Here is a 27,556-nt window from a genome sequence, read left to right as displayed (position 1 = left end):
TCTGGATGATGATGATGATATATTAAACTTGCAATGCCGCCCGACCCTCAACGACTCTGGATCGTTTTTCCTCCCAAATTGGTAGGTTACGGTAACCTGTCGGAGAGGGTTGAGACTAGTGTCCACGCTATCCTGAGTTTTCGACTAAAATTTTCATTTGTTTTAGTTTCCACAGAGGTGAAACTCTAGGGAGTATACAGAGATGAGTCCATAAATGATGAACCGATATATTTCGGCTATGAGATCTCAGCAGCAAACATTTGGACTACTAGATGTCATCAGAGAGAGTTTTCTGTATGCTTTTTTTTGCCATCTAGCGGTCATCCGATTCTTTTGCAGTCCAGACTGAGGGCCCTGGGTAGATTCAACGTGGGAACCTTTTCCCATCGCTTGCGCGCGTGGTTTTCTAACTGATTTTCTCCTCGGCATCAAAGCAGAAGAGGCTTAACGGGGGGTGGCGAGATAAACGTGCTCTTTAGGGAATTGCAACGTTGTCTCCCGCCTCCCGATGCTTGTAAAAGGCTTGGGGCTTTAAAAACCGTCGGTCCATTCTTTCCCCGCATATGGGAGACCTTGAGCCCTGCAACTGAGAACCGGAAATCCACCTCGGAAGCGAATTTCGGGCTCGGCCGCGCTATCCGGATGCGGGAGGCGTCCTGGTCGGCTCCGCTCGCTCCTCGCTCTTTCGTGCCGGCCGGGTGACATGAGGAGTCCGCGGCTCTGACGCGGAAGCTGAGGCGAGCCGGGAGCCCCCGCTTCCTGGCGACTTTGTTCCTAGGCCCTTCCGCCTCCCTTGCGGGTTCTTCGGCGAGGCGGCCGATCCACTCTCCCCCTCCCGCCAGAGGTAAAAGATGGGCTCGCTCGCCGTCCTTATATAGTCGACGAGGAGGGGCGGAGAGAGAAAGTGGGAGAAACAGAGGGAGGCCGTGGCCTTGCTGCGCCCGCCTCGGTCGCCCTTTCTCGCCCGTCCGTAATGCCCGGTAAGCGGCAGGACTAAAGCTCGAGGGGTCTCGGCTGTGGGGAACCTGCCTTTGTTGGAGGTGAGAGGCTGGAGACGAAGAAACGGGTGGGTGGCTCGGCCTACCTCCGGTGTCCCTTTTTCTCTGGCCCAGTATTATGCAAAATGCCACTTTGGTTAGGAAAGTCTGTGGGAGATTCCCTTTGGAGCCGCAGAGCATCCGTGTTGTGTAACTGAGGTAGAAAGATATTCTTTCAATATGAAGCTTTTGGGGCGTGTGTCAGTGGGTTTGCTTTTCTTATGTGGCTGTAGGGATTCCTTGGATGGTTAATCTGTGGCCCTTGTTTTAATCAGCTTGTTAAACTAGTAACTTGTTTCACAGGTTATGTTATGTCATAAACCATGGCTACAACTAGAGTGGTTGGGTGTGCACATTCTGCGAAGTCAAACCCAAAATGGCTTAACTTGAAGTCTCTGCGACACCAGCATTAGAAATTCTTGCTTCCTGGCTCTTCCGTTTTCCCCTGGAAGTAATTCAAATGTTATTCTAGCCTTTGGTTTGTAGAGATGCCCAAACAGACATTTTTTTAAAGAAACCGTGTCTTTTTGGTTGGTTGTTAAGGCAGATCTTAAACGAGGCTTTGAAGCTAGTTTCTACTATGGATTGTTGTTGCCTTCAAACTAGCTGTTCTTGCTTGCCTTGATCTAAACAATGTGATTTCCCTTGCCATATGGTTGTGCTTTGTTTTCTGTGGAGTAAGCACTGTTCTACTTTGATAATAAGTCCCAACTTTACATGCACTCTGGAATTGTATTAGTGGTTCTCCATGATACATGTGCAAGTTAATAGTGTCCTGCAACCAGGCTATATTTTCTAGGTATTTAAATAGTGTAAAATGTATGGAACCTGTGTATATGTAGTTTGAGAAAGTGCCAGTGTAAAATGTAGGTAGCATGTATTATATGGCACTAATCCTAGGTTGTTATCCAACATAACAAAATTGGACTGTAATCAATTTTAGTATAGATGTTGCATTGGTTTCCCCTGATTCTTACTCATTACTGTACTAACAAACAGTTTACTATAGTAGTGTACTGGATTCAAATCCAAAGTCTTAAATTTTCCTCTGTCCCTTCAATCCTATACTAATGTATGCCTCAGGATTATTGTGAAAATAAAATGGATAAAAGGAGACTGCTTTTCAGCTAGAACTTCTTAAGAAAAAGAATAAGTTGATAAAATATGTATGTTACATGTATAATATTTATATGATGTACTTAGTCATGTAAACACTTTTCATAGATACAACTGTCTGATATCAATTACATGTTGCATCTTGACCTAGTATCCAAATCAGCCGCTGTCACAATCAGGCAAAGGAGCTTTGCCTTTTTAGAAATTAGAAATATGTTAGGAAAGCTTAAAATGGAAAATAGCCAGTAGATAATTAGTTGGGATATCTCTAACTGAGATCTTTTCTTTATTGTTTTGAGTATAGCAAGGAAATGAGCATAGATCTTCATTTCTTGACAATGAAAGTTTCAAGTTACAGCAGAAGTTTACAGAATAGTTAGAGGATGTATTTCTTCTTTAATGTATTTAGCACAAATGTATTGAATCTAGATTTTTTTCCTGTTTAATGAGTGAAATAATAGGAAAAGTTGTTTAACAATTTTTCCCAAAAGGATGTATAATGGCAAAGTCACAGGAATTTAAAAATAATTTCTGGACAGATAAGGAGCCTTATTAGAGGATGATGTAAAATAAAAACAGATTTATGGTCCTGATGATGTTAAATATAATGTGCTTAACTGTTAGTATGCTTATTTTTCATGATATGTGCAATTTAATCTTCATTGACTTATAATATTGTACAAGTAGGAAAAAAGGCAGGATAAAGAACGTGAAAATCAAATGATGAATGCTAACATATAATCCAAATGTTTTCCATGTATACGTTGTATGCCCTAAAAATCGCAACGAAACAGTTTTTTAATTAGACAGTTGTGCTGAACGTTAGTGGCACTCCCACTAATGCTTTATTGTTCCTGTGTTTATAGGATATACATAATGCTCTCTTTGGATGTAAATCCATAAGGAATGCATTTTTCACAGATCAGTACACTTCTTCTGAGGCAGAATTCGCTTACAAAACAGTACTTGTGAGTAAACCAAGTCAACATGTTAAGCTTCATGTTTAAAATGTATTTTTCAAGATCGTAGTAATAACTGAATATCTTTCTCTTTCAGAAATGGCAGCACAGAAAAGAAAATCTGTGCTGGTAGAACCCTCTGCTAAGCGGCAGAAATTGGATAAAAATAATAAATCAGTTTCTACCGGCAAAGAAAGAAAACAACAGGATGCTAAATATGTATCAAATAAGAAAGCAGTGCTGAAGAAAGAAGTGCCCCAAATCTCTGCCACAACTAACAGGTCAGCTGTCACTAAGTTTATAAATAGAGCTTCTCTACCATCTTCCCAAAATAAACAAGCACAAAGGAACTCCAAACAGACTTTAAATGAGTTAAAGAAGAAAGCATGTAAAATGGTGTGCATGAAAAGGACATCCTTAACATCTTTAGGTAAATTATGTCCTGCACAGACATCACTAAAATGTTCCAAAATAAATCATGCTAATTCTCTGAACCTTTCAAAATCTTCTTCCAAAATCTGTTCTAGGGGGAAGAGAAAATGCAACATTGTCACAAATAAGACTTCCAATGAAAACAAGAAGCAAAATAAATCATCTGTAGATACTAAAACATGTTCTACTGAAGCTCGGTGTAAACGACATGCAGCACTGTGTGGTAAAACTGTTCATAAGAACCTGCGTTCAAAATCACGACTAATAAAAGAAAATGCCAGAAAAAGTAAAATTACAAAATATGGAAAATATCTTAATAGTAGTAGTGGTAACTTAGACGTTCAGAATTCTAAAAGCCCTTCTGTAAAAAAATCAGCTTCTCAGAATACTGAAACAAGGTGGCCTAAAACCTCAAGTGAAAAACCTTGTGATTCTGACCATAGAAAGATAAGCAAAAGGTCAGTGGGCACTGATTCTATCAAAGCTATCAGAATTAGGCAACGGTTACCTGTCAAACAAGCTAAGGAAGTATCTCAGAAGGAGACAGTGCAGGATCTTCCAAAGTCACAACGTACTATTTCACATGAGCATCAAACTAGAAGATCACCAAGACTGCAGCAGTCATCTGAAGTTTCTGCAATATCTTTGCGAAGCAGAAAAGTTAAAGAAACATGTGCTTCTGTTACAAAGCAATGCAGCCAGATGAAAAAGCCGGTTCAACAACTTAAACATGAAAAGTCGAAACATGTCTCCCAGAAACCAGAAAAGTCTGTGAAAGACAATGAATATCAAAATAAAGGAAGAGAAATATCAGATCATAAGAAAATGGGTTATTTCCCAAAGAAAAAACATGAAGTGGATTCTAAAATCAGTGATTCAACTACATCTCAAGATAAGCCAAGAGAACTGAGAAATAATTTTGAAAGTGAACAAGAATCCAAAAAAGAACTTGCTGACATAATTTCCTGTCCTATAAACTCACCTTGCAGTATAGTAAGTAAAGAAAAGTCAAAGCATAAAAATGGAAAAATCAGTGTAAAAGCAGATAGAGTTTTGCCAGTAGAAGCTGCTTGTCAACAAGAGGATGTGGTAAAATCCAAAAAGATTAGCATTCTTGAACTGTGTGAAGAAATTGCAGGTGAGATTGAATCAGACACAGTAGAAGTAAAAAGAGTTTCTCCTAATGCTGACTATGGAAGAGAGGAAGAAAAAAATCCAGTACTGGAGTTGCCACAGGCCATAGTATTAAATGATGTGAAAAGTAACCAGAACTCTCAGTGTAAGCGATTTTTTCCCAGCAGAAAAGGAATGTCTGTCAAATGTACTATGAATGGCAGACATAGCACTGTGAACAAAAATTCTAAATGGACCAAAATAAAATTAGCTAAAGTTAATCATGTGAGCCCAAGTATCTCAAGTACTCCAAAACTTGATGTTTTAAAATGTAGTGATCCTGAGGAGCAACAAGCTGGAGCTATAGAAATACACCTTCCAGAAGTTCAAAGGAAATTAATATCTCAAAATAATGGTAGCATAATATGCAAACAGAAGTTAAATACAGCTGATTTTGAAGGAATCCAGACTAAAGATAGAATATTGCATGCTGAACAGTCCACTGTACAGGGTATAGAGAATGGTTTGTCTGAGGCAAAACATTGTCCTGACCCAACACCAGATGAGGTAATTATTTTGTAATTTTGTGAGATAATAGTATGACTTTGTATTTTGTGGGGCACTATTTAAAATAACCCATTTATCTCTGTCATGCGTTTATCACGTATCATTTATCATTTATCATTCATGCCCTAGTTACCTCGCAGCTTGACTATTGCAACACACTCTACGTGGGGCTGCCCTTGGAGACCACCCAGAAGCTTCAACTGGTCCAGAACTAAGTGGCACAAGCAGAGATGGGCATGTCTCAGTATGCCCATGTAACACCTCTGCTTCATGAGCTGTACTGGTTGCCAGTTTGCTTCTTGGTGTGATTCAAAGTGCTGGTTGCTACCTATAAGGCCCTATATGGCATTGGGCCTAATAACTTGAGGGACTGTCTGTCTCCCATTGTATCTGCCCAACCACGTTGATCTTACGTGGTTGGCGTGCTCCAGGTTCCTTCAGTTAAACAGTGTCATCTAGTGGGACCCTGGAAGTGTGCCTTCTCTGTAGTGGTGCTTGCTCTCTGGAATGAGGTTCCCCCCCCAAGATCTGGATGGCCATCACTCTGCTGATGTTTAGAAGAGCAGTGAAGACCTGGGTCTTCACCCAGGCCTTTGGCGAGGGAGGGTGAGACCCCTCGCTTCATTTCATCTGGTATGTCACGCTTGCCACCTTTTATTGTTTAATTGTTGTGAGTGTGCAGAGTTGTTGGAAGTCTGGCGGCATATAAGGTTAATAAATTATTATCATTGTTGTCCCTAAGTGATTTAAATTAAAACTTTTTCATCTTATTTCACTTTAAGCAGTTGTGATTTGCAGCTTGCAAGGTCCTCTAACATATTCATTATTTATGATATAATTAAAGTGTTGACAGCTTCCCTTTCAAACAAACAACTCTGTAGCATTCCAGTGTTCCTGATTTACATTTTCAATATATCAATAAGCAGGGTAGCACTGAAAGGCAATAAATTACTAAAAAGTAATTAACTGTAAAAAAAAAAAGTGGTTTGAAATGTTTTGCCTCTACATTTTTTACTTGAAATGTGTGACTGAGTGTCATGTGAAAAACAGCTGTGTTCAACACAGTATAAGTTGGGTAATTATATTTTAGATTTGAGAGATTTTCTTTGCTAGTTTATTGGAAGCTAGAGCTATCTCTGAAATGGTGTTTGTGCATGTATTACACAGTTATTTACTGTACCTCATGAAGTCCTACATGGTACATGCAAGAATAACTCTATATATGATTTGCTAAGATTGTACAGTGTTTTAGAGCATGAAAAGTTGCTAATGTAAATATGTTTTCTGCAACTTCTTAAAGCAGCTGCATCTTTTCCAGGGGCTGTTCAGATGCCCACTGCAGCTGCTGTGTGATCTTAGGGAAAGGTGCATTTAGTTTAAGGCATTAAGATTGATGCCAAATGCATGCTCCTGCATCTCCAAAGCATCTTTTTGCTTTGAATCAGAAGCTCTGCGCAGCCCTAGGATTCACTGTAGATTGAAAGTGTTGTTTTGGAATCTTTGAATTCTAAATTGTTTATAAATGTGCACAAAGATTCAGTCAAGGTAAATAGTTAATATTTTTATTCATGACATAAAGTTACCTCTAGCCTAGCTATGGCAGCAGTCCTTGTGATTTACTGTATCTCATCTAGACAGCTAAATTCTGCAAACTTGATAGAAGTTTCTTAAATTGAACAGGAACAAAAACTTAAATCTTTGAACTGGTAATATCTGTTATATGTTTGAATAACTTGATTCAAATGATATCTGTTCTTATATGTACATATATTTAGAGTTTCAATTTAGATTTGGACACACATCCAGAAAATACATCAGTGAAAATAATTACAGAACAAGCACCAGTGAAGCAAATAAAAAGAGAGACAACAGAAATCAAATCTCAAGGTGAACTTCAAAATATATTTCATATCAAAGCCTCTTTCATTATGAAAGAAGTAATTCATAGTTTAAGTTCTTGAATATTGTGATACAGAAGAAAAGACAGTTGCAGAACATGGCAGCTATCTGGCCAAATAGTTGTAGAACGTGAACTAGGAAGGACACTAAAGGTAATCAAATGCAATATTATTGCCATTAACAGGATAACTTGTGCTTAGAGGATTGCTAATAGTAGACTATTAGACTTGTCGTAAAAATGCCAAAGTGAGGCTGCTTACAGCTTTTGTAAGCAATTTACTGTTTTGCTGATCTTACTGTTGGCAAATTAACATTTAATTGGATATACTTTCTGATTTGCTAACATATAGGTTGCATTCACTCATAACAATAAGCTGGAATTTGTTTTAACATGATGTATTGAATATGCTGTGAGATGTCACAATGAATTAGGTTTATAAGAACATACAGGGCAAAATGTAACAAGTCACATTATAGCTTAACATGATATCTTGCAGATGGTTAAAGTAGTCACAACTTGTTGAATCAGTTCTTGGTTATTTTTTCTCATAGCATCAAGAAGTAAACAGATCAGAAAAGCTAAATAGAAATAAGATGGGATTCCAGATTTAGACCCAGTGAGTCTAATACAATACAAGCACTAAACTGCTGATGGCACTATGTGTAGTTACATCATAAACCAATAAAAACATGGTGCCATTCTACTCCCCCAAGTCAAAATTGAAATGCTGAGATTGTTTTAAAGAATTGGAGATGCTAAGGATTGAACTTGGAATCTGAATGAGAGCTCATTGAATTAGAATCTAACCATCTTGTTTATTAGTGTAGACTTTCACATCTGGTATTTGTTGGTCAGTGTTGGGCTACAGGGTTTAGTGACTGTGGTCTAGGCAACAGGAACCCAGTCAGTCCTTGCTCAGTTATCTGTGGTCTGCATAGCAGACCATCTTGCCTCTGAAGATGCCAGCCACAGTTTCCAGTGAAACGTAAGTAAATCTGTTACCTAGACCACAGTCACTAAACTGTGAAGCCAAACACTGCCCTTTTGTTTATTCTTTATGTGTACTATATAATACAACTGTAATTGAAGATACAATTCAAGATCTAGTTAACCTACATAGTTCTTAATCACCTGAATGGTGTGCCTTTCATTATATGTGTTTATGTGTTCATCATGCACATTCATAGGTGACATAGGTGAAGGGAAAGCTTAAAGCTTTCAAGATCTTGGCTAAAGATGATTCACCCCCCAAAGATGAAAGTCTGCAGGGGAATCTGAATATGCTCCTTGATCACTTATTCATAATATAGTTGCCTAATTTAGAAATTGCAAGTCTTGATTCCTGGGTTTTCTAATTTTGATTACTGAAGTTTGATATGTGTTAAAGCAGAAATACCACTGATACTTTATTGTTTTAGATATTTAAAGTTGTTTCAAATGCAAAAGTTGGATTTCTCAGTCATTAAATATTCTCATCTATTATATATTAATAAATATGAAGTAATATGGAGTCCTTGGTGCTCTCTGAGCTTGGTTGTTTGCTTGCAGATGTTTGCAGATGTTTCAAGCAAACAACCATGCTCAGAGAGCACCAAGGATTCCACAGTTCAACCATGGATTATATATATTCTCTTTTAATGAAGTAATATATTGATTTATTGATAGATCCAGTTCGTAAACAGTTGGTTCAGGCTCTTTTTGCTAATAAAACCTCTGAAACGAATGAGAACAGGTACAGTATTTTTAAAAATTATTTTATATTTCCTTGTATTTTATGCTGGGATCTTTTAAAAGTTTGTACTAAGTTTTCCAGTCACTTGTTAAGAAATATCGAAGTATAATCAACTCAGACTTAATATTCTTTCTTTAAGAATAATATTCCCTTTCCTAAGGATACCTACCGTGAGCCCAAGTGGCCAGATAATCAAATACCTTGGTCTCAAAGGTAGATCTGTGTGGAATGAGATCTTGGGGTGAATAAACACACAGATCTGGCATGTCTGGTTGGGTAAAATTAGGGATGTGCCCCTGTATGAGCTCTGTCATTCCTGGGTTACAGATCCTTCATATGCCATGATGCCAAGTTTCAGATGAAGGGCTAGCTGCAATTTTAGGGAGACTCTAGTAGGGCCCAGTAGGACTGTACTGTAAGTAACTGGTTGCAAGTGCTGATATGTGAAGTTTGGCTGTTGGTCTCTTCTCAGTTGCTGATCCTGAACACCTCCCTGGTTTTTAGATGAGTTTAGGGAGATGAAGCAAGTGAAAAGAACTGAGTACAACAGTGCTACAATACCAAAACTGAGTACAACCCAGCAGTAGTAGAAGCCCATATTGAGAACTAGGCATTAAGAGTGGCAAAATTTGAATGCTTCTCTACTCTAATGGCATCCCGACTGTCTGCGAAGGTTTTGGGTGCTGCTTTGCAGGGATTCTGCTTGTACCTGAAGGAGTGATTTCAGTCAGTTCTTCTAGGAGGAAAATGATCAAATCACAGGGTCATCTGTCACAGTGAAGTATCAGTACACCAGTGATACTCAATTGCACATAACCATCCAAGACCAAGACAGAGGTACTGTTAAAATATTGAACACAAGCAGAAACAAGATTAAACCCTAGTAAGAAGAGATGTTGTTTGTTAGTGAATATCTAGATGTTTTAGGAACATCAGTTTCAGTGGTTGTGCTTCCCCTGGAGGAGCAGATCTGTAACTAGGGGATCTTCTTGGATTTGTAGATCCTGCTGGAAAAGCAGGTGGAAGCCCTGGTGGAGAGACAGTTACAGTGGTACCTTGGGTCACGAACTTAATTCGTTCCGCAACTCTGGTCGCGACCCGAATCAAATTTTCCCATAAGGTTCAATGTAAATACGGTTAACCCGTTCTGACCCCTACGAATTTGATCGCCAACCGATTTTGGTCGCGATCTGAATCAAATCTTCCCATAAGGTTCAATGTAAATACGGTTAATCCATTCTGAACCATATGTATTTTTTTTTAAAACCACAAAAATATGAAACAAAGTACAGTACAGTACAGTACGAAGAGAGAGAACACTAACCTTGCTTGAGGCGACTTCTGGCATGGAGGACAGGAAGGCGGGTGGGGAGGCGGTTATTGTTTGGAGGGAGAGTCCCCCTCCCTACAGGAAGCCACAACCACGTGTCACAGCAGGGAAAATGGCCACGGATCCTGTTTGTCACCCGATGTGGAGTTCGCGAATGGAAGCAAAATTTTGCAAATGGTGCTGTTCGTGACCCAAATTGTTTGTGAACAGAAGCATTTGTGACCTGAGGTACCACTGTATATAGCCCTACTTGAGCTGGAAAAACTTGGCAGTTGTAACTCATGCTCTTGTTATTGTGAGATTGGACTACTGCAATGCATTATATGTGTATTATCCTTGAAGACAACCTCCAAGCTGCATCAGAATGTGGCAGCAGGATCTTAGAAGGGGACACCTGTGTTGCACTCTCTTTGTTGGCAGCCAGTAGGCTTCCAGGCTCAATTCAAACAGCTAATTATTACCTAAAAGCCCTAGACAGCGCAGCTCCAAATTCATTAGAGGCCGTTTTAACCAGCATGATTCTCCCTGTCCTGTACAGCTGTACAGGAAGGAATCCATCCCACTGTACATAAGAGGGGTATGGACTAGGTGGTAGATATGTTCACGGTAGCCCCTCCCCTCCTGAAATACATTGTCCCTAGAGAAGTGCCTGGCCCTTAACCTTTTGACACTTCATAAGGCATTGAAGACTTTATTTTTGAAACAGGTACATACCTAGCAGTTTTCTTTGTGTGACTTTTAGTAATATGAGTTAATGGATTTTATGCTGTTTTTATGGTTAGGGGCTCAGTTTACGTATTATTTTATTGCTTTGTACAGTAGCCTGACTCTTGTGAGAAGACAGTATAAAAATGAAATAAACAATAATCACTACAAACTTTAAAAAGGCTGTGACTGCTTGTTATCATTTGCGCCTAACAGATAAGGATAGCTTATGCATTCATTTGTATTAATGTTATTATTATTACTATATGTTGGTTTATTTGCTCAACATATCCTTTTCACTTCTGAAATGAAGCAGGAACAGAATCCTTGTTCAAACAGGAAGTCTTCCCTCTCTACCCTGAAGAAAAAAGAAGGCATAGTTCCATCTTCCATCTTGTAGATATCTAATTAAAATAAATGCTTTCCATTTATGAAATAAGGACTGAGGATGGAATATATGGAGGTAGTCTTTTTCCTTTTGCTGGGAGCATGATATTTCATACCATCATGCAAACACCAGGTCTCAACAGATTATGTTCAGTGTATTGTCGAAGGCTTTCACGGCCGGAATACAATGGCTGGTGTGGGTCTTCCAGGCTGTGTGGCCGTGTTCTGGAAGTTTTGTTTCCTAACGTTTCACCAGCATCTGTGACCGGCATCTTCAGAGAGCAGGAGCACAGACAGGAGCAGTTTTCTCTGTGCCCAGGATGATGTGACCCTTTTGTGGGTATTTATAGAGATCTGAGGGGTGGGGATTGGGGGTGTGTGGTGGGGGTTAGGGGGGGTAGGGTGTGTGTGTGGGGGTGGGGGGTTTGGGTTAACAAGTGGCTGCTTGTTTTGGTGTCAGAATCTGTGTGTATCTTCCTGGGGATTAGGCAGGGTTTTTTCTTCTATTGAGTTGTTGACGAGTGGCTGCTGGGGGTGATTAGTATGTTCATTGTGTGAACTGCTCACACGTCCTGGTGGTTGAGCTGAGTTCGTTGACCTTTTGCAGGCTGTATTTTTCAGGATTGGTAGCCAGGTTTTGTTGATTTTTAGACTCTCCTCTTTTTTATTGAAGCTGTGGTGGTGTTTGTGAATCTCAATGGCTTCCCGGTATAGCCTGGTATAGTGGCTGTTGGTGTTGTCCAGTATCTCTGTGTTTTCAAATAGGATTTTGTGTCCAGAGTGCTTGAGAGCACGTTCAGCTACTGCAGATTTTTCTGGTTGCTGTAGTCTGCAGTGTCTTTCATGTTCTTTTATCCTGGTCTGGATGCTGCGTTTTGTGGTTCCGATGTATACTTGCCCGCAGCTGCATGGTATGCGGTATACTCCTGCGGCGGTGAGGGGATCCCTTTTGTCTTTTGCTGATTTTAGCAAAGCACACTGGACACAAAATCCTATTTGAAAACACAGAGATACTGAACAACACCAACAGCCACTATACCAGGCTATACCGGGAAGCCATTGAGATTCACAAACACCACCACAGCTTCAATAAAAAAGAGGAGAGTCTAAAAATCAACAAAACCTGGCTACCAATCCTGAAAAATACAGCCTGCAAAAGGTCAACGAACTCAGCTCAACCACCAGGACGTGTGAGCAGTTCACACAATGAACATACTAATCACTCCCAGCAGCCACTCGTCAACAACTCAATAGAAGAAAAAACCCTGCCTAATCCCCAGGAAGATACACACAGATTCTGACACCAAAACAAGCAGCCACTTGTTAACCCAAACCCCCCACACACACCCTACCCCCCTACCCCCCACACACCCCCAATCCCCCCCCTCAGATCTCTATAAATACCCACAAAAGGGTCACATCATCCTGGGCACAGAGAGAACTGCTCCTGTCTGTGCTCCTGCTCTCTGAAAATGCCGGTCACAGATGCTGGTGAAATGTTAGGAAACAAAACTTCCAGAACACGGCCACACAGCCCAGAAGACCCACACCAGATTAGGTTCACTTTAAAAATTTTAAAAACCCAGCAAGATAAGATAGGGATATGCTCATCTGAAATCAAATCTTATTCTTTGTAGGCAATCAACAGCTGATATTTGCAGTTCTGATCTTTTAGATCAGTACAGGATTGGCCTATTTGTTTGCGAATTCTGCTTGCTTTAAAATATGAGGAACATTTTTTTGAGAGAAGCATAGCTAAATAATTTAGTCATTTGATTTACAGTATAGTCTGCTTTCCTCCAGGAGCTTAAGGTGTCTTGTATTGCACTCTGTTCTACTTAGATTTCATATTAATTCAGTTGAATTATTTGAAAGAAAAATACATTTTTATTAGAATACATATATAAACAATACTTTTGTGAATTATTTTTATGCACAAAGGGCATCTGTACCAAAGATTCCATTAACAACAAAATGCAGCGGCTTTCTTTCATCTGAAGAACATATTCAAAAATTAAAAGTGGCAGCAAAAGATGATGATAAGCAACTAATCATAGTAAGTATTTGTGTATGGCAACTTTCTGGTTGTTACACGTTTAAGAATTGGTTGTTTTAAAGTGTCAGGATTTTAGCTTTCTAACAAATTAATACATATGTATGTAGAGAAGATTTATATATTCTCTCTGTTATGGTGAACATAGAAAAATGGGTTAATCTAATTTATTTTAAAAAGTTATTAAAGGATAATTTCTCCTTCATGGTAGTGAACAAACATATTATATGTATTTAATGTACAGCAGATATGATCATCTCACTTCTGATAAAGAGAAAGCAATAAAATAATTTACTGTCCTTAGATTTGGAGTACAACATGTTGTAGGTTAGTCTGAATTGAATAGCCTGTTCCAACTGATTTCTAATTCCGGAGTGTGATTTGGAAGAACAAAGGCCTGTCCTCACTAGGACAAGGCTTTGTGTTCTGTTTTTTTTTTTAAAAAATAGGTACATACCCTACCTTTGCTGTATTGACCGTCACCTAGCCACTAGGAAACTCCAGTATCTCCTAAGGAAGACCACAAGCTTTTGTCTACATTTGGTATCACTCATCAGGCCCTTCATACCTCTTGGCTCAATGAAGTATATCTGGCTGAAAAAGCGATTTATAGAAATATATTGACAGAGTTCAGAAATCTTCTATAAAACAGGCAACCTTCCCATAAATACTAGTATAAGAAAGCAGTTCACAAACTTAGGAAATAAGCAGCAGAATATTCCGGTAGTTTCATTGAATCAGTTTATTGAGAAGGAAATATTTTTTCTTTCCCAGTTCTTGGTTTCCCTGGGCTAACAGAAATAATAGGAGAATGTGCTATTCTACCATATTTGTTTTAATTGGCAGGAAAGACCATTTTATTTTTCTGATGATGAATTAGCCCTGAAAATACTGCCATGAGCCTGTAGTTTGCTTGAGATCCCAACAAATGTATATGGACTTTTGAATGTTCTTCATAGCTACTATCCTTGATATCAAAAGTATTTTCATTGTATATTTTAGTGACATGGGTTTGCAGATATTTATGTTTAGTAAATTGTATTATTTGGTTAAGAAACTTTGTTTCATGAGCAATATTTTTAACTTTTAATATAGGATGTAGGACAAAAACGGTTTGGAGCTATTTCCTGTAATATCTGTGGCATGCTTTATACAGCGTCAAATCCTGAGGATGAAACCCAGCATCTGCTCTTTCATAACCAGTTTATAAGTGCTGTAAAATATGTGGTAAGAATTTTTTTTTCTTTGCTCCAAAGCATAAAGTGTTCTATACAATCTCAGTGGATTATCCAAAATCATATTTAAAGCAAGAGTCAAATCCACTTAGGAATGTTTTGACTGTTAATATTATTTTATTTAAAATAATGAAAATCCTTTTCCAAGTTTCTCCTAATACTTCTTCAGTGAATCAGTATTACATCATCTGAGTTATCCAGTACTATGTGTATAGTGCCTTGGATTTAATTCAATTCCAAAAAGGTGTTCAGAGCACTTGGAAACCTGTCTGCCACCCTTTAAAACAGCTGTGTCTTTTCCAGGAATCACGTGGCAGCTGCAGAGGGCATGCTTTGAAGCACTTTTGGAATCAAATGGAAAGCACTCTGTAGCTCTGTTGTGCATGTGCTTTATGCTTTTACATACACAGTAGAAATAATAATAATGCCATAGCTGTATTTTCAGTGTGAACTTTCATTTGGCTAGTAGAAAATTATTAGCATTTAATTGCAAAAATTATTTTTAAAAACTGTATTTCAGACAAGATTGTTGTACTGACCATTATACAGTTGCAAGAAAAAGTATGTGAACCTTCTGGAATTTCATGGTGTTCTGCATTAATTTGTCATAAAATGTGATCTGACCGCCATCTAAGTCAAGAGTATTGACAAATATAATGTGCCTAAAATAATAACACAAAAACAATTCTGATCCTTCATGTCTTTATTGAGAACAACCATAAAAACCTCATAGTGCTAGTGGAAAAAGTATGTGAATCCTTGAGTTGACTTCAAAAAAGCTAATTGGAGTCAGGTGTTAGCATACCTGGAGTCTTGTTAAGAAAATGAGCATGGAGGTGTGGACTAGAGCTACGTTGACTGATAAAAACCACTCAAACTTTTTGAGTTTGCTCCACACAAGAAGAATACGCTTATGTGAGCCATGCCTTGCCAAAAAGAGCTTTCAGAGCATCTACGATCAAGAATTGTTGATTTACATAAAGCTGGAAAGGGTTACAAAGTGATTTCAAAGACCTTAGAAATTCACCAGTCTACAGTTAGGCTAATGATCTACAAATGGAGGCACTTTGGGACTGTGGCTACTCTACCAAGAAGTGGGCACCCAGTCAAAATGACCTCAAGAGCACAACGAAGACTCATCAGTGAGGTAAAGAAACAACCCTGAGTGACAGCCAAAGATTTGAAGGCATCATTGGACCTGGCTAACATCTGTGTTCATGAGTCTACAGTATGTAAAACATTGAACAAGCAGGGTGTCTATGGCAGGACACCATGAAGGAAGCCGCTGCTTACTACAAAGAACATTGCTGCACGCCTGAAGTTTGCGAAAGAGCACATTGACACTCCACAGCGGTATTGGCAAAATGTTTTATGGACTGATGAAACAAAGACTGAACTATTTGGAAAGAACATACAGCACTACAACTGGCGTAAAAAGGGCACTGCATATCATCATGAAAACATCATCCCAACCGTAAAGTATGGTGGAGGAAACATCATGATTTGGGCCTGCTTTGCTGCATCAGGGCCTGGCCAGCTTGCAGTCATTGAGGGGAAGATGAATTCCCAAGTGTATCAAAACATTCTTCAGGATAATGTGAGAATGTCTGTACGTCAGCTGAAACTCTGTAGAAGTTGGGTGATGCAACAGGACAATGACCCAAAACATCGGAGCAAGTCCACAACAGAATGGCTTCAGAAAAACAAAATCTACCTTTTGGAGTGGCCAAGTCAGAGCCCAGACCTCAACCCAACAGAGATGCTGTGGAATGACTCGAAGAGAGCCATACACATGAGACGTCCAAAGAATATGACAGAGCTAAAGCAGTTCTGCCAGGAAGAATGGGCTAAAATCCCTCCTGAATGATGTGCAGGTCTGATCCACAGCTACAGGAAGCGCCTGGTTGAGGTTACTGCTACCAAGTGGGGGGTCAACCAGTTATTGATTCCAAGGGTTCACTTACTTTTTCCACTAGTATTTTGAATGTTGAATGAGTGTGTTCAATAAAGACATGAAGGATCAGAATTGTTTTTGTGTTATTATTTTAGGCACATTATATTTGTCTCTTGACTTAGATGACGGTCAGATCACATTTTTTGACAAATCAATGCAGAACACCATGAAATTCTAAAAGGTTCACAGCAACTGTATGCCTCTGTAATTTATATTAGAATGACTAGAAACCTGTTTTCTTTATCATATGTGTTACCTTCCATACCTTGCATTGATATTGATAAGACCTCCAGGATAACTGAACTGAACTCCCCAAGCTGCTTCCAAGGTCTACCACACAAATTCAAACTGGTTCAGATCTAGCTTGGGATACAATGATATACAGAAGCTCTTACCTAGTTGCATGTTCTTATTGATGTACCTGTAAACTATTGTCTACTTACAGAAGAAATCCAGTTAATAAAGCTTTGGAGAACAGGGCCTTTTAAAGCATCTGGGAAAGCAGTGGGGAGGGGGGGGGGCAGTAAAAAATGCTTGAATAAATGAATGATCAAAGCTTAAGATGAAATTTGAGCATCATTTTTTTTCTGGGGGAAATTAACCTGTTTGCTTTTCAGTTCAATAGAGTATATTACTTCTCTATTTTTTTAAAAAAATATTTTTGCTAAGCTGGAATTCAAAATGGAAAACAGTCTAGCTAGAATACTAATGTGGTTTCTTACATAGTAGTGTATATAAATATTTCATTACAAACCAGATGTATGCAAATTTTTGGTTGGTATTTGTTTCCAGCTAAAACTGGACTTTTGGAACGTCATAACCAAACTGGGTGGATTTATGGGAAATACATTAAATTCTTCATGTGATATAATTTTAAGTGTCCTTCGATATGATAGATAGTAATTTGAATTCCAAGTCAAATCCTATCAATTTACTTGAAAACCTTAATCTCCAATTAATGTTTATTAATGCAGCCATTTATTTCTTTCAGTTTATTTAATGTTGTTTAGGTCTTAAAATTATTATGTCATCTTAAATAAAATACTTTAAACACCATAAAAAATCTAATGCGTAAACAGTTAGAAACTCAGTTCAAGCTCATAGTTTCCCCTCATTGTTAGAGCATTAGTGAATTAACTGTTGCAGCTGCCACCGCAGATACAGTGGGGCAAAAAAGTATTTAGTCAGCCACCAATTGTGCAAGTTCTCCCACTTAAAAAGATGAGAGAGGCCTGTAATTTTCATCATAGGTATACCTCAACTATGAGAGACAAAATGGGGGAAAAAATCCAGAAAATCACATTGTCTGATTTTTAAAGAATTTATTTGCAAATCATGGTGGAAAATAAGTATTTGGTCAATATCAAAAGTTCATCTCAATACTTTGTTATATATCCTTTGTTGGCAATGACAGAGGTCAAACGTTTTCTGTAAGTCTTCACAAGGTTTTCACACACTGTTGCTGGTATTTTGGCCCATTCCTCCATGCAGATCTCCTCTAGAGCAGTGATGTTTTGGGGCTGTCGCTGGGCAACACGGATTTTCAACTCCCTCCAAAGGTTTTCCATGGGGTTGAGATCTGGAGACTGGCTAGGCCACTCCAGGACCTTGAAATGCTTCTTACGAAGCCACTCCTTCGTTGCCTGGGTGGTGTGTTTGGGATCATTGTCATGCTGAAAGACCCAGCCACGTTTCATCTTCAATGCCCTTGCTGATGGAAGGAGGTGTTCACTCAAAATCTCACGATACATGGCCCCATTCATTCTTTCCTTTACACGGATCAGTCGTCCTGGTCCCTTTGCAGAAAAACAGCCCCAAAGCATGATGTTTCCACCCCCATGCTTCACAGTAGGTATGGTGTTCTTTGGATGCAACTCAGCATTCTCTCTCCTCCAAACACGACGAGTTGAGTTTAGACCAAAACGTTCTACTTTGGTTTCATCTGACCATATGACATTCTCCCAGTCCTCTTCTGGATCATCCAAATGCTCTCTAGCAAACTTCAGACAGGCCCAGACATGTACTGGCTTAAGCAGGGGGACACATCTGGCACTGCAGGATTTGAGTCCCTGGCGGCATAGTGTGTTACTGATGGTAGCCTTTGTTACTTTGGTCCCAGCTCTCTGCAGGTCATTCACTAGGTCCCCCCGTGTGGTTCTGGGATTTTTGCTCACGGTTCTTGTGATCATTTTGACCCCACAGGGTGAGATCTTGCATGGAGCCCCAGATCAAGGGAGATTATCAGTGGTCTTGTATGTCTTCCATTTTCTAATTATGGCTCCCACAGTTGATTTCTTCACACCAAGCTGCTTGCCTATTGCAGATTCACTCTTCCCAGCCTGGTGCAGGTCTACAATTTTGTTTCTGGTGTCCTTCAACAGCTCTTTGGTCTTGGCCATAGTGGAGTTTGGAGTGTGACTGTTTGAGGTTGTGGACAGGTGTCTTTTATACTGATAACAAGGTCAAACAGGTGCCATTACTACAGGTAACGAGTGGAGGACAGAGGAGCCTCTTAAAGAAGTAGTTACAGGTCTGTGAGAGCCAGACATCTTGCTTGTTTGTAGGTGACCAAATATTTATTTTCCACCATGATTTGCAAATAAATTCTTTAAAAATCAGACAATGTGATTTTCTGGATTTTTTCCCCCATTTTGTCTCTCATAGTTGAGGTATACCTATGATGAAAATTACAGGCCTCTCTCATCTTTTTAAGTGGGAGAACTTGCACAATTGGTGGCTGACTAAATACTTTTTTGCCCCACTGTAGAATTGGCATGAACAGTTAATTCTGCCTTTTCTTTCTTAAGTAGTTTTTTTTTAAAATTAACTGAATACAAAAAACAAAGGAAAAGAATACACAAAATTATAAAAGGAGGGGGAACAATGTGGCCAGCCTCTGGAACGAACTGCCTCTTCTGCATATTTATTTGTCTTTTATTGTCTTAGTTTTTCATGTTTTATATTTGTTTTTAATGATAGCTTCATTATTATTATATTTTTGTAAACTACCCAGAGCCATTAAAGGAGCAGGTGGCATACAGAGTTTCTAAATAAATAAAATAAACGCTAGAAAAGTATCATCCAAGTAATGTAGAGGAAGAAAATGAAAAGTTGTAGAAACTTGGGAAAAGGCAGTGAGCTTGGGCTGGGGAAAGAAAAACAATTGCTTCTCTGGTGAGTGCATTCCAAAGCCAAGGCCCCAGCCTGGAAATAGCCTTTTCTCTCTCTGGTGATCCCTCAACCCCCCTTAGTGAATGGTCTGGGATAAGGCTTTCCAGGCATGGAGGGGTGCTGTGCTCCAACTTGGGAAAGGCTTTCAGAGTCAAGAGCAGAATGTGTATTGCCTGGGAAAACAGAATGAGAGTTAATGCAGGCAATGTTTTTAGGTTTTTAAAATAATATTTTGGGATTCTAAAACCTAAGTGACTTGCTTTCTAAATAGGTGGGCATAGAAATCCAATGAAACAATCAAATGTAATTGTTATTGCAAAAGAAAGGATCTTTGTTTGATAGGAATGATTGGGAGTATCACTTCAGTCTGTTTTCTTGAGCAAATGTTATAATAGTATGTAGTAGTGAAAATACAGGTGTCAGTGGAATATTTTTAGTTAATGGTTTAACTTTTAGTGAGCTTCCTTTTTCTGTCTCCCCTGACCTTTGAAGTGTTTTTTTTAATGAATATAGATAAGGCTTATAGATTAATTAGCCTAGTGAATGGTACTTTTCTTTAGACTTCCTATAAATATCACTTAGGGCAGCCTTTGCGAACAACATGAACTCTAATTTCTGGATAAAATTAAGTCTTAATAGACTTAAGTGGTTTTTTGTTTTGTTTTTTCATGCAGGTACTGCTCATTTATCACCATCAGTGTGGATCTGAAGAAGAGTTAATTACCTCATTTTTGAGTATGTTTAACTTCAGATACACACAGCATAGCAACTTCCCCCTTTAGGGTGTTAGAAGGTAGTTATTCATTTATAGTCTCATTTTTGTGACTATTAGTTATAATTAGTGACACAATAAATGATTCCATCTTTTGAACCACTGAATCACTGCATGTCATTCAGTTCACTGAAAACCTCCTGGAGGTCTGTTGCATGCCACTTACCAAAATGTACATATATTTGTGGAGGTAACTATGTTAAAGAAACGCTATGTATATATATATTTACTGGAGACTAGAATACGTACCTACACCTACTTGCACATACAAGCTCTGGACTGATTTTTGGGAAATTGGCTGAGTTAACAAAATATGTTTGCCAATTCTTAATGGATGAATTTTACAATTATTCTAGTGGAAAAGACTAGGTTGCACAATGCTTCATGTTTGAATCCAAAAAAAATGCTTCAGTACACCCAGGGGTGCAATGATGGCACCTCTCTGCAACTCTTTAAAGCAGCTGCCTTTTCCTAGGATCATGCAACAGATGCAGAGGACATGTGCTATGTTTGTACTCCCACACATCTAGAATCACCTTTTTCCAATTTTTTCTAAAGCACTACTCAGCCCTAAAAGAGTTGTAAAGTGCAAAATACTTTCATAAATAATTTTCTGTTGAATCTTTTGAGTTATATAAGTTCTGTTGAACTTTTTGAGTTATATAAGCTGTATTTATGGACAAGTAAAACTCCCTCAAGTCAGGATTTTTGTTTGCTAAGCGAGTGCAGATTATTTTACAGGGAGCTAAAAATATAATTGTAAACAATGGATTAAAAGTGTAAAAGCTTTGTGTTTAGCTGAGCATTTTTCTTTATCTTTTTAGGGGTGGAAAAAAGAGAGAATTTTGTCTGAGTATCCTGATGGCAAGATAATAATGGTCCTTCCTGATGATCCCAAGTACGCACTGAGAAAGGTAAGTGAAATGCCTTGAACTGTATTTTTTTTTTTTAATGAACAGGAAGAAGCTTTGATAAAGTTTTTACAGTGGTTTCTTATTCTTAAGAATGTGATCATAGACACCTACTGGAGTTGCCAAATATGTACAGAGCTTTCCGTGGTTTTAACTATTTTAGCTGTTGCCTTTATTATTGACATGAGACTGGCATGAGAAGAGAATATCAAAACTGATGTTGTGTTGGTAGAGCCTAGGTATTTAATTTTCACTTGAAAGATCATAGTGAGAAATAAACCATCTCGCTTAGTGGGTTTTAATGGGATTATTTGCATGACATGACAAGTTTAGTAGCAGAAACACAGACCAACGTAGCTCATGCTGTGCAACGTGAGAGATTGACAGCTTGCTTATTGTATACTGTATTGTTGGAATGCAGAAAATTTTGGGTAGAACAAACTAAAGGGTGTCTCTATGATTGTTTTAAGCTTTTTTATAGAGGTTACACACTGTAATTTGAATTATAATTGTTATATTTCAATATGCAGTGTACCTTCGAAAGTTTTGTTCCATTGTTGCAGTTCATTTTTCTTTTATACACATTCTCTAATTTGTGTGGGTAGGTGGGTAAGATAGACTTTCCTTCGGCAAATTGGTTAATTTGAATACTTCTTTCGCACTGTAAACATGTACCTATATTGAGTTTTGAACAATGATACAAAAATACTTTTATGCTTTTCCAGTGTGTTCTGGTAGGTGCACAATTCTTCCCTTTTAAAAAAAAAAAAAGACTTTTGAATATATTGGTTCTAAGTTTTTTTATGTTATTTGGCAGGTTGATGAGATCAGAGAGATGGTAGATAATGATCTGGGATTCCAACAAGCTCCTCTAACATGCTCCAGAACTAAGACTCTATTGTTTATTTCTAACGATAAAAAAGTAATTGGCTGCTTAATTGCAGAACACATTCAATGGGTGAGTAAACTGTGACCAAAATGACTATTGCCTATTAGCTGTTAGAATTTTTTTCTTAGAAAGTTCCTATATTATATTTTTATTTAAAATGTTGGATCCTCTGAGGATCTTTCCTGTGAAAAAGTTATCATTAAAACAAGGCAATTTCTGGTTATAACCTGAAATGAAAAAAGTGGATGGAAAGAGAGAATGTGGTAAAAAGAAATACCAATTCTTACGGTAGCAGTCATTGTACTAGCCAGCTGGTTTGGAAACAGTTCCAAGAGAAGGAGCCAGTTGGCATCTCAGCACAAGGGCTCTGTCTCTCTCTCTCTCTTGTTGCATCCTGGTAGAAGAGCTTCTGGCAGCTGATAACCGAAAGAACAGGTTTAGGTGTTGAAATGATGTTTCTTTTTAATATATATTTTAATATATCAGACAACAGCAGTGCAGGATCAGTATTGTAACATAGGGGGGAAAAACAGTATGTGCAGTTTGAAATCCCAAGCCTAAGATGAAATACGTATCAAAGACTTCTTCTCAATTTTCAGGCTTGAATTTGAAAAGAGCAGTGCAGCAGTTGGTTGCAGAAAACATAGCAATCCAAGTTCTATAGTAGCCAGTTGTGTTTTAATTCCTAGTGCTACTGAGAAGTCTCTCAGATACGAGGTGCAAAACTCCTTATGATCAGTAGGCAGCTAGAAAGAGTTGCAAATTTTTGTTGCCTTCTAGTGCTTGTGATAATTTTTTCAGCCCTGCCATACTTTTCTCATCTACTGAAGAAAGGTCTCTCAGCAGGTCTGCAGCTTGGGCTATTTCTTTGTGTGAGGAGGGGAGCATAGAAAGGTATCTTATATGGGAAAGGGGACGAGTAAAGTTCCTCAGCTGTCTGTTGGAATAGAAAGTGCACACTGCAAGTGGATTTCCCAATAATTCCAGCCTTCTCTTTTGTTCCAAGTAGCAAGGCTGCTGAAGGTAACATTTTTCTAATCTCTGTAAAAATATTCCAGGGAATGTGATCCTTTTCAGTGTGTGACACGATGAACTGTAGCTGCACCAACTGGTCAGATGGCAGACACAACCTTGGGCACAGGGAGCAGCTGGCATAGATCATATTCTTTTTATATTGTAACGATCACATTTTGTGGAGCTGCTTCTAACTCACGGTATTTTGGGCAGCTGATCTTTCAGTGGCCAGCATTAAAGTTTCCAATTTCTTATTCAATTTAGGGCAATCAAAAGGGCAGATATTACTGGATATAAATATTGTATTTGGAAAGGAGATGATAATTAAAATATGAATCTGTTACTACAAATATTTTAATAGCATTAAGAGCAATCATAAAATATGCTCAACTATATTATTTCTCAAGGGATATAGAGTTATTGAAGAAAAGATTCCAGATATTAGTTCAGAAAACGATAAGCTCACTTTTGAAAGGCAAAAGGCCTGGTGCTGCTCAACAACTCCTGAGCCCGCCATCTGTGGCATTAGTCGCATTTGGGTGTTCAGCATGATGCGACGGAAGAAAATTGCTTCTCGGATGTTAGAATGCTTGAGGTAAGGACCTTCTTTTTCATTAGCATGAACTGTTAACAGGGGCACCTGCGTTATATTAAAAAAGGGCAGGGCGGGCCACCATCTTAACTTTTCTAACACCCTCCCTGTGGTTGCCCCTGACTCTTAAGGTTTAAGATATTTGACTTCAGTCTGTGAATAAGTGTTCAACTTTTACTGTATCTTAGGTATGTAAAATATTCCTCATACCTTTTAATCAATCGGAAGTAAACCAATCAGAACTAACAATTGCTAAATTGTTCACTAGTTGTTATTTGGAAAATCTTTTAATTATTATGAGATAGCAAATGTAGCTATTTCAAAGATGTGGTAATTGTAAGAGAAGGATGAGATTAAGGGATGTGGTGAACAGTTCGGGGAGTGTCATCAGGGCACCATCTACCCCCAGGATTGATTACAACTTGTCACCCCATGCAAGCTGACAGAGCCAGGTCTTAAGTCCTTTCTAGAAAACCGGGAGAGTAGGTAGGGGCCTGCCGCACCTCTTGGGGGAGGATATTCCAAAGGGCGGGGGCAATGGCAGAGAAGGCTCTCCTCCTGGGCCCCGCCAGCCAACATTCTCTGACTGATGGGGTCCGCAACATGCCCTCTCTGCCTGACCGGGTGGGATGGGTTGATGTGATGCGAGCGAGACGGTCCCTCAGGTAACCTGGACCCATGGCATGTAGGGCTTTAAAGGTAATAACTAACACTTTGAATTGGACCCACACGCAAATTGGGACCCAATGCAGCTCCCGCAGTAAAGGTGTTTGTATGTGCCATTCTTGGGGCACCCAAGATTGTCCACGTGGCTGCATTTTGAATCAGCTGTAGCTTCTGGATACTCTTCAAGGGTAGCCCCATGTAGAGCACATTGCAATAGTCTAATTTTATTGCCACAGTGATTTTTTTAATCTTGTCTTTAATCAGGAACAATTTTATATATGGCTCATACTTGAGTAAAGAAGAAATTGCTTTTTCTGACCCTACTCCGGATGGAAAATTGTTTGCAACACAGTATTTTGGTACTAGCCAATTTTTGGTATATAATTTTCTCAGTGGACAACAGCCTCAAAGTGGTAACATTTATAACAAAAGGTAATGAGAAGTCATTAACTCTGTTGCTTGATTGCTGATGTTGACCAACAGATTTGGACATTTATTAGCAGTGAACTCAGGAGTAGTTGTAACAACCAAAAAAGATGATGGTTGTATTTTATTAAAACTGTAAATAGCACAGAAGTAGGGCAATTTTAAAAGATATTTTTATAAAAAAATATGTATTATCTCTAGTACAGTAGCCATGTTTACATGCAGCAGATAATTTGTTCATAGTGGACTGTCAATTAGTGCAAGAACAATGGTCGCCTTTTAAGTATATTTTGAAGTTCACAATGTAATAGTATACCAAGGCAATGAGAGAGTCAATCTGTATTTGGGAGAGGTGTGAAAACATTCTGTGTTCAAGATCATCAATAAAAACTAGTGTCTAATAAAAGTCTATAAATGGTTCAGTATGTAAGTTGAATGGAAATAATAGTTTAAAAAGGAGAATATTAGCTCCTTTTGCCTCAACTATACTTTAGCAATAGCAAACTGGGTATATACTTTAATTTGTGGACTTCACTTGATACTTTAACCTAAACCCCTCCTGTTTCAGAGGGTGTACATAATGAAAAAACTACTGTGGCCTTTCTTGACATGTATATAATGTAGATTAAAAAAGAAAACATTTGATAACTTTTAAATAATCTACTAATGCTCTATGTATTTAAGCAATGTCTTTGATATTATTGACTATTAAAAGTTGATTGAAACACTGGTCTAGTGTATTAATGATTTGGGATGATTAACAATTGCAGCATTAGCATTTTGGTGATCATTGAGCACATATCTTAATATTACAAAGGAAGTTTTCAATCTACAAGTAGCGTGGCCAGTTCAAAACAGTGGGCCTATATAATTTGCTATTCTGCTTCCAAGATTTGCTAGAGAAATGTCTCTAAGATGTCTGTTCTTCAGGAATACAATGATTTTGATGCTAGTACTTCTTCAGGTTCACTACGTACAAAATAGGCTTATGGTCCGATTGCTGGATTTTTTTTTTTGGTGAAATAATTTAGTATTGGATATACAGCTAAAGTATGTCTGTAAGTCTTTTCTTACACTGATCATGTCACAGAAAGAATGGCTAAGCCACTGTTTAGTCAGTGCTAATAAGACCACCTTTTGATGTTGGGAAATCATAGACTGGGAAGTTTATCATGTGAATTTGAGACTATACTAGGCCCAAAATATGAGCATACCTTCTTATCTTCTGAAACTTAAAATTTGGAAACATTTCATAGTGTCTGCAAAAGGAGTGCTCCAACCAGAGATTTCTTAAAACTTTTTCTTCTATTTAACTTTTTTTAAAAAAATGAATCCCTGTCATTTTATAGAACTGCAGTTATAATGTAGGGATGTAGTCCCCAATGGCTATCCCTAATGCTAGTTCTAGGACTTAAACCTCGGTGACACTTATAATTCATTCATATTTCCCAAAGGTGGTAAAACAAAAGTCTCTCTATATTGAGGTAGGCCTATTGATCCTAACTAAGGTTTGGACAATGTAGCCTTCAGTTCATGAGCTCTTCTTGCCTTGCTTCAACCGGAAGAGAGTTTCCTCACCACTTTCTGAATCTTAAGGACATTTTTGTCCCTTCTGCACTAAGAAGGGAACATGTAAACCAGGGAAATTATGGCAGCCCATTCTCACACTGGTGAGCCACTGTTTGTGTGTTGATCTCACTACAGATGAAGTCAGTTTTAATGTATTAAGAAATACAATATATGCTTCCATAAAACCAAGCCAAATATTCAGAAGTGATACTGTGCGGAAACAAAGGACTTCTCTCCAAATTGTTCTCACTTCTCTCCAAAAACAGACATGTATTTTGCAAGGCTTGTGTGGCTCTTTAGAAGCTGCTGTGGCTATCTTTGCAATTTATGAAGCATCATGTGAGCCTTGAAAAAGACAATAGGTTTTTAATAGAGAGATGCTTTGTTCTGCTGTGTGTGATAAAACTCCTCTTGAATGCTTTGCATTGCCTTTCTCCTTAACATCACAGTATTGCTTCCTGACAATGAGAACTAATTTAAGCATCTACAGTCACCTTGGATTAATGATCAACTAGTACAAGTTCAATTATTAGTTTATATATAGGCTTTCGGAGTAATAGTAAGTTTATTGTATCAGTGACTAGTCAAAATAAAAATTCTCAGAGATCAACATAGTGTAAACCTAATAAATTAATTTAAACTAGACACAGCTGGCATTCATTAACCACTGTGCAGAATCTGACAACAAAACTACACCTAGTTCAACAGTAGAAAAATATCTCTGCCCTGCTCTATATTTAGACTAATAAGGGTATTACGTGGATTGAGTGAGACTCCCTATAAAGTGATCCATTGAATCGGTCTACGCAAACATACGTCATCAACAGTGGGAATGTTAAATATTTGCTCTCCAGTAGCATCTATAAGGGATTTAAATGAGCTACAGTAAAGGCTCTAACATGCTTTATCTAGTTAGTATTAAATAACAGTCAGGATTAGAAGTTAGTTCCCCCATGCACAATGTGAACAATAATCACACTGGTTGTTGGAAGCTCAATGTCACCAATGTGTACCCTGAGGGACCAC

The 27,556-nt window shown here is 38.4% G+C and overlaps 1 protein-coding gene across 9 annotated transcripts; it reads left to right on the top strand.

Moving 5' to 3' along the window:
* The first annotated feature begins 622 nt into the window (after window positions 1-622).
* Window positions 623-25,691, top strand: ESCO1 (establishment of sister chromatid cohesion N-acetyltransferase 1). 9 transcript variants are annotated; one of them, XM_007425671.4, is made up of 11 exons: window positions 634-844; window positions 3,020-3,121; window positions 3,210-5,224; window positions 7,000-7,111; window positions 8,790-8,856; window positions 13,220-13,334; window positions 14,427-14,558; window positions 21,288-21,377; window positions 22,192-22,332; window positions 23,685-23,872; window positions 24,800-25,691. In XM_007425671.4, exons 3-11 carry the CDS (start codon window positions 3,212-3,214, stop codon window positions 24,969-24,971), a joined length of 3,030 nt encoding a protein of 1,009 aa, XP_007425733.1. In that variant the 5' UTR covers window positions 634-844; window positions 3,020-3,121; window positions 3,210-3,211; the 3' UTR covers window positions 24,972-25,691. The 9 variants fall into 9 exon arrangements, 7 of the variants coding, with proteins under 7 accessions (XP_007425734.1, XP_087986871.1, XP_087986872.1 ...); XM_007425670.4 differs by having other exon boundaries at window positions 634-980; XM_007425669.4 differs by having other exon boundaries at window positions 634-1,040.
* The last annotated feature ends 1,865 nt before the right edge of the window (window positions 25,692-27,556 follow it).

The sequence above is a fragment of the Python bivittatus genome, unplaced genomic scaffold, assembly GCF_059951505.1.
Source record: "Python bivittatus isolate LINGU-HERP-01145 unplaced genomic scaffold, Pbiv_v1 ctg000840_np1212, whole genome shotgun sequence".
In the NCBI taxonomy this organism is placed as follows: Eukaryota; Metazoa; Chordata; class Lepidosauria; order Squamata; family Pythonidae; genus Python; species Python bivittatus.
Note: the sequence above shows the minus strand (reverse complement) of the source record. Positions and strands in the feature narration are given on the sequence as shown.

Bases quoted from the DNA above. Each gene is read 5' to 3' on its own strand.
- ESCO1 (XM_088130745.1), top strand. The intron at 5,225-6,999 runs GTAATTATTTTG...ACATATATTTAG, and splicing joins CTGACCCAACACCAGATGAG to AGTTTCAATTTAGATTTGGA. The intron at 22,333-23,684 runs GTGAGTAAACTG...TTATTTCTCAAG, and splicing joins TTGCAGAACACATTCAATGG to GGATATAGAGTTATTGAAGA.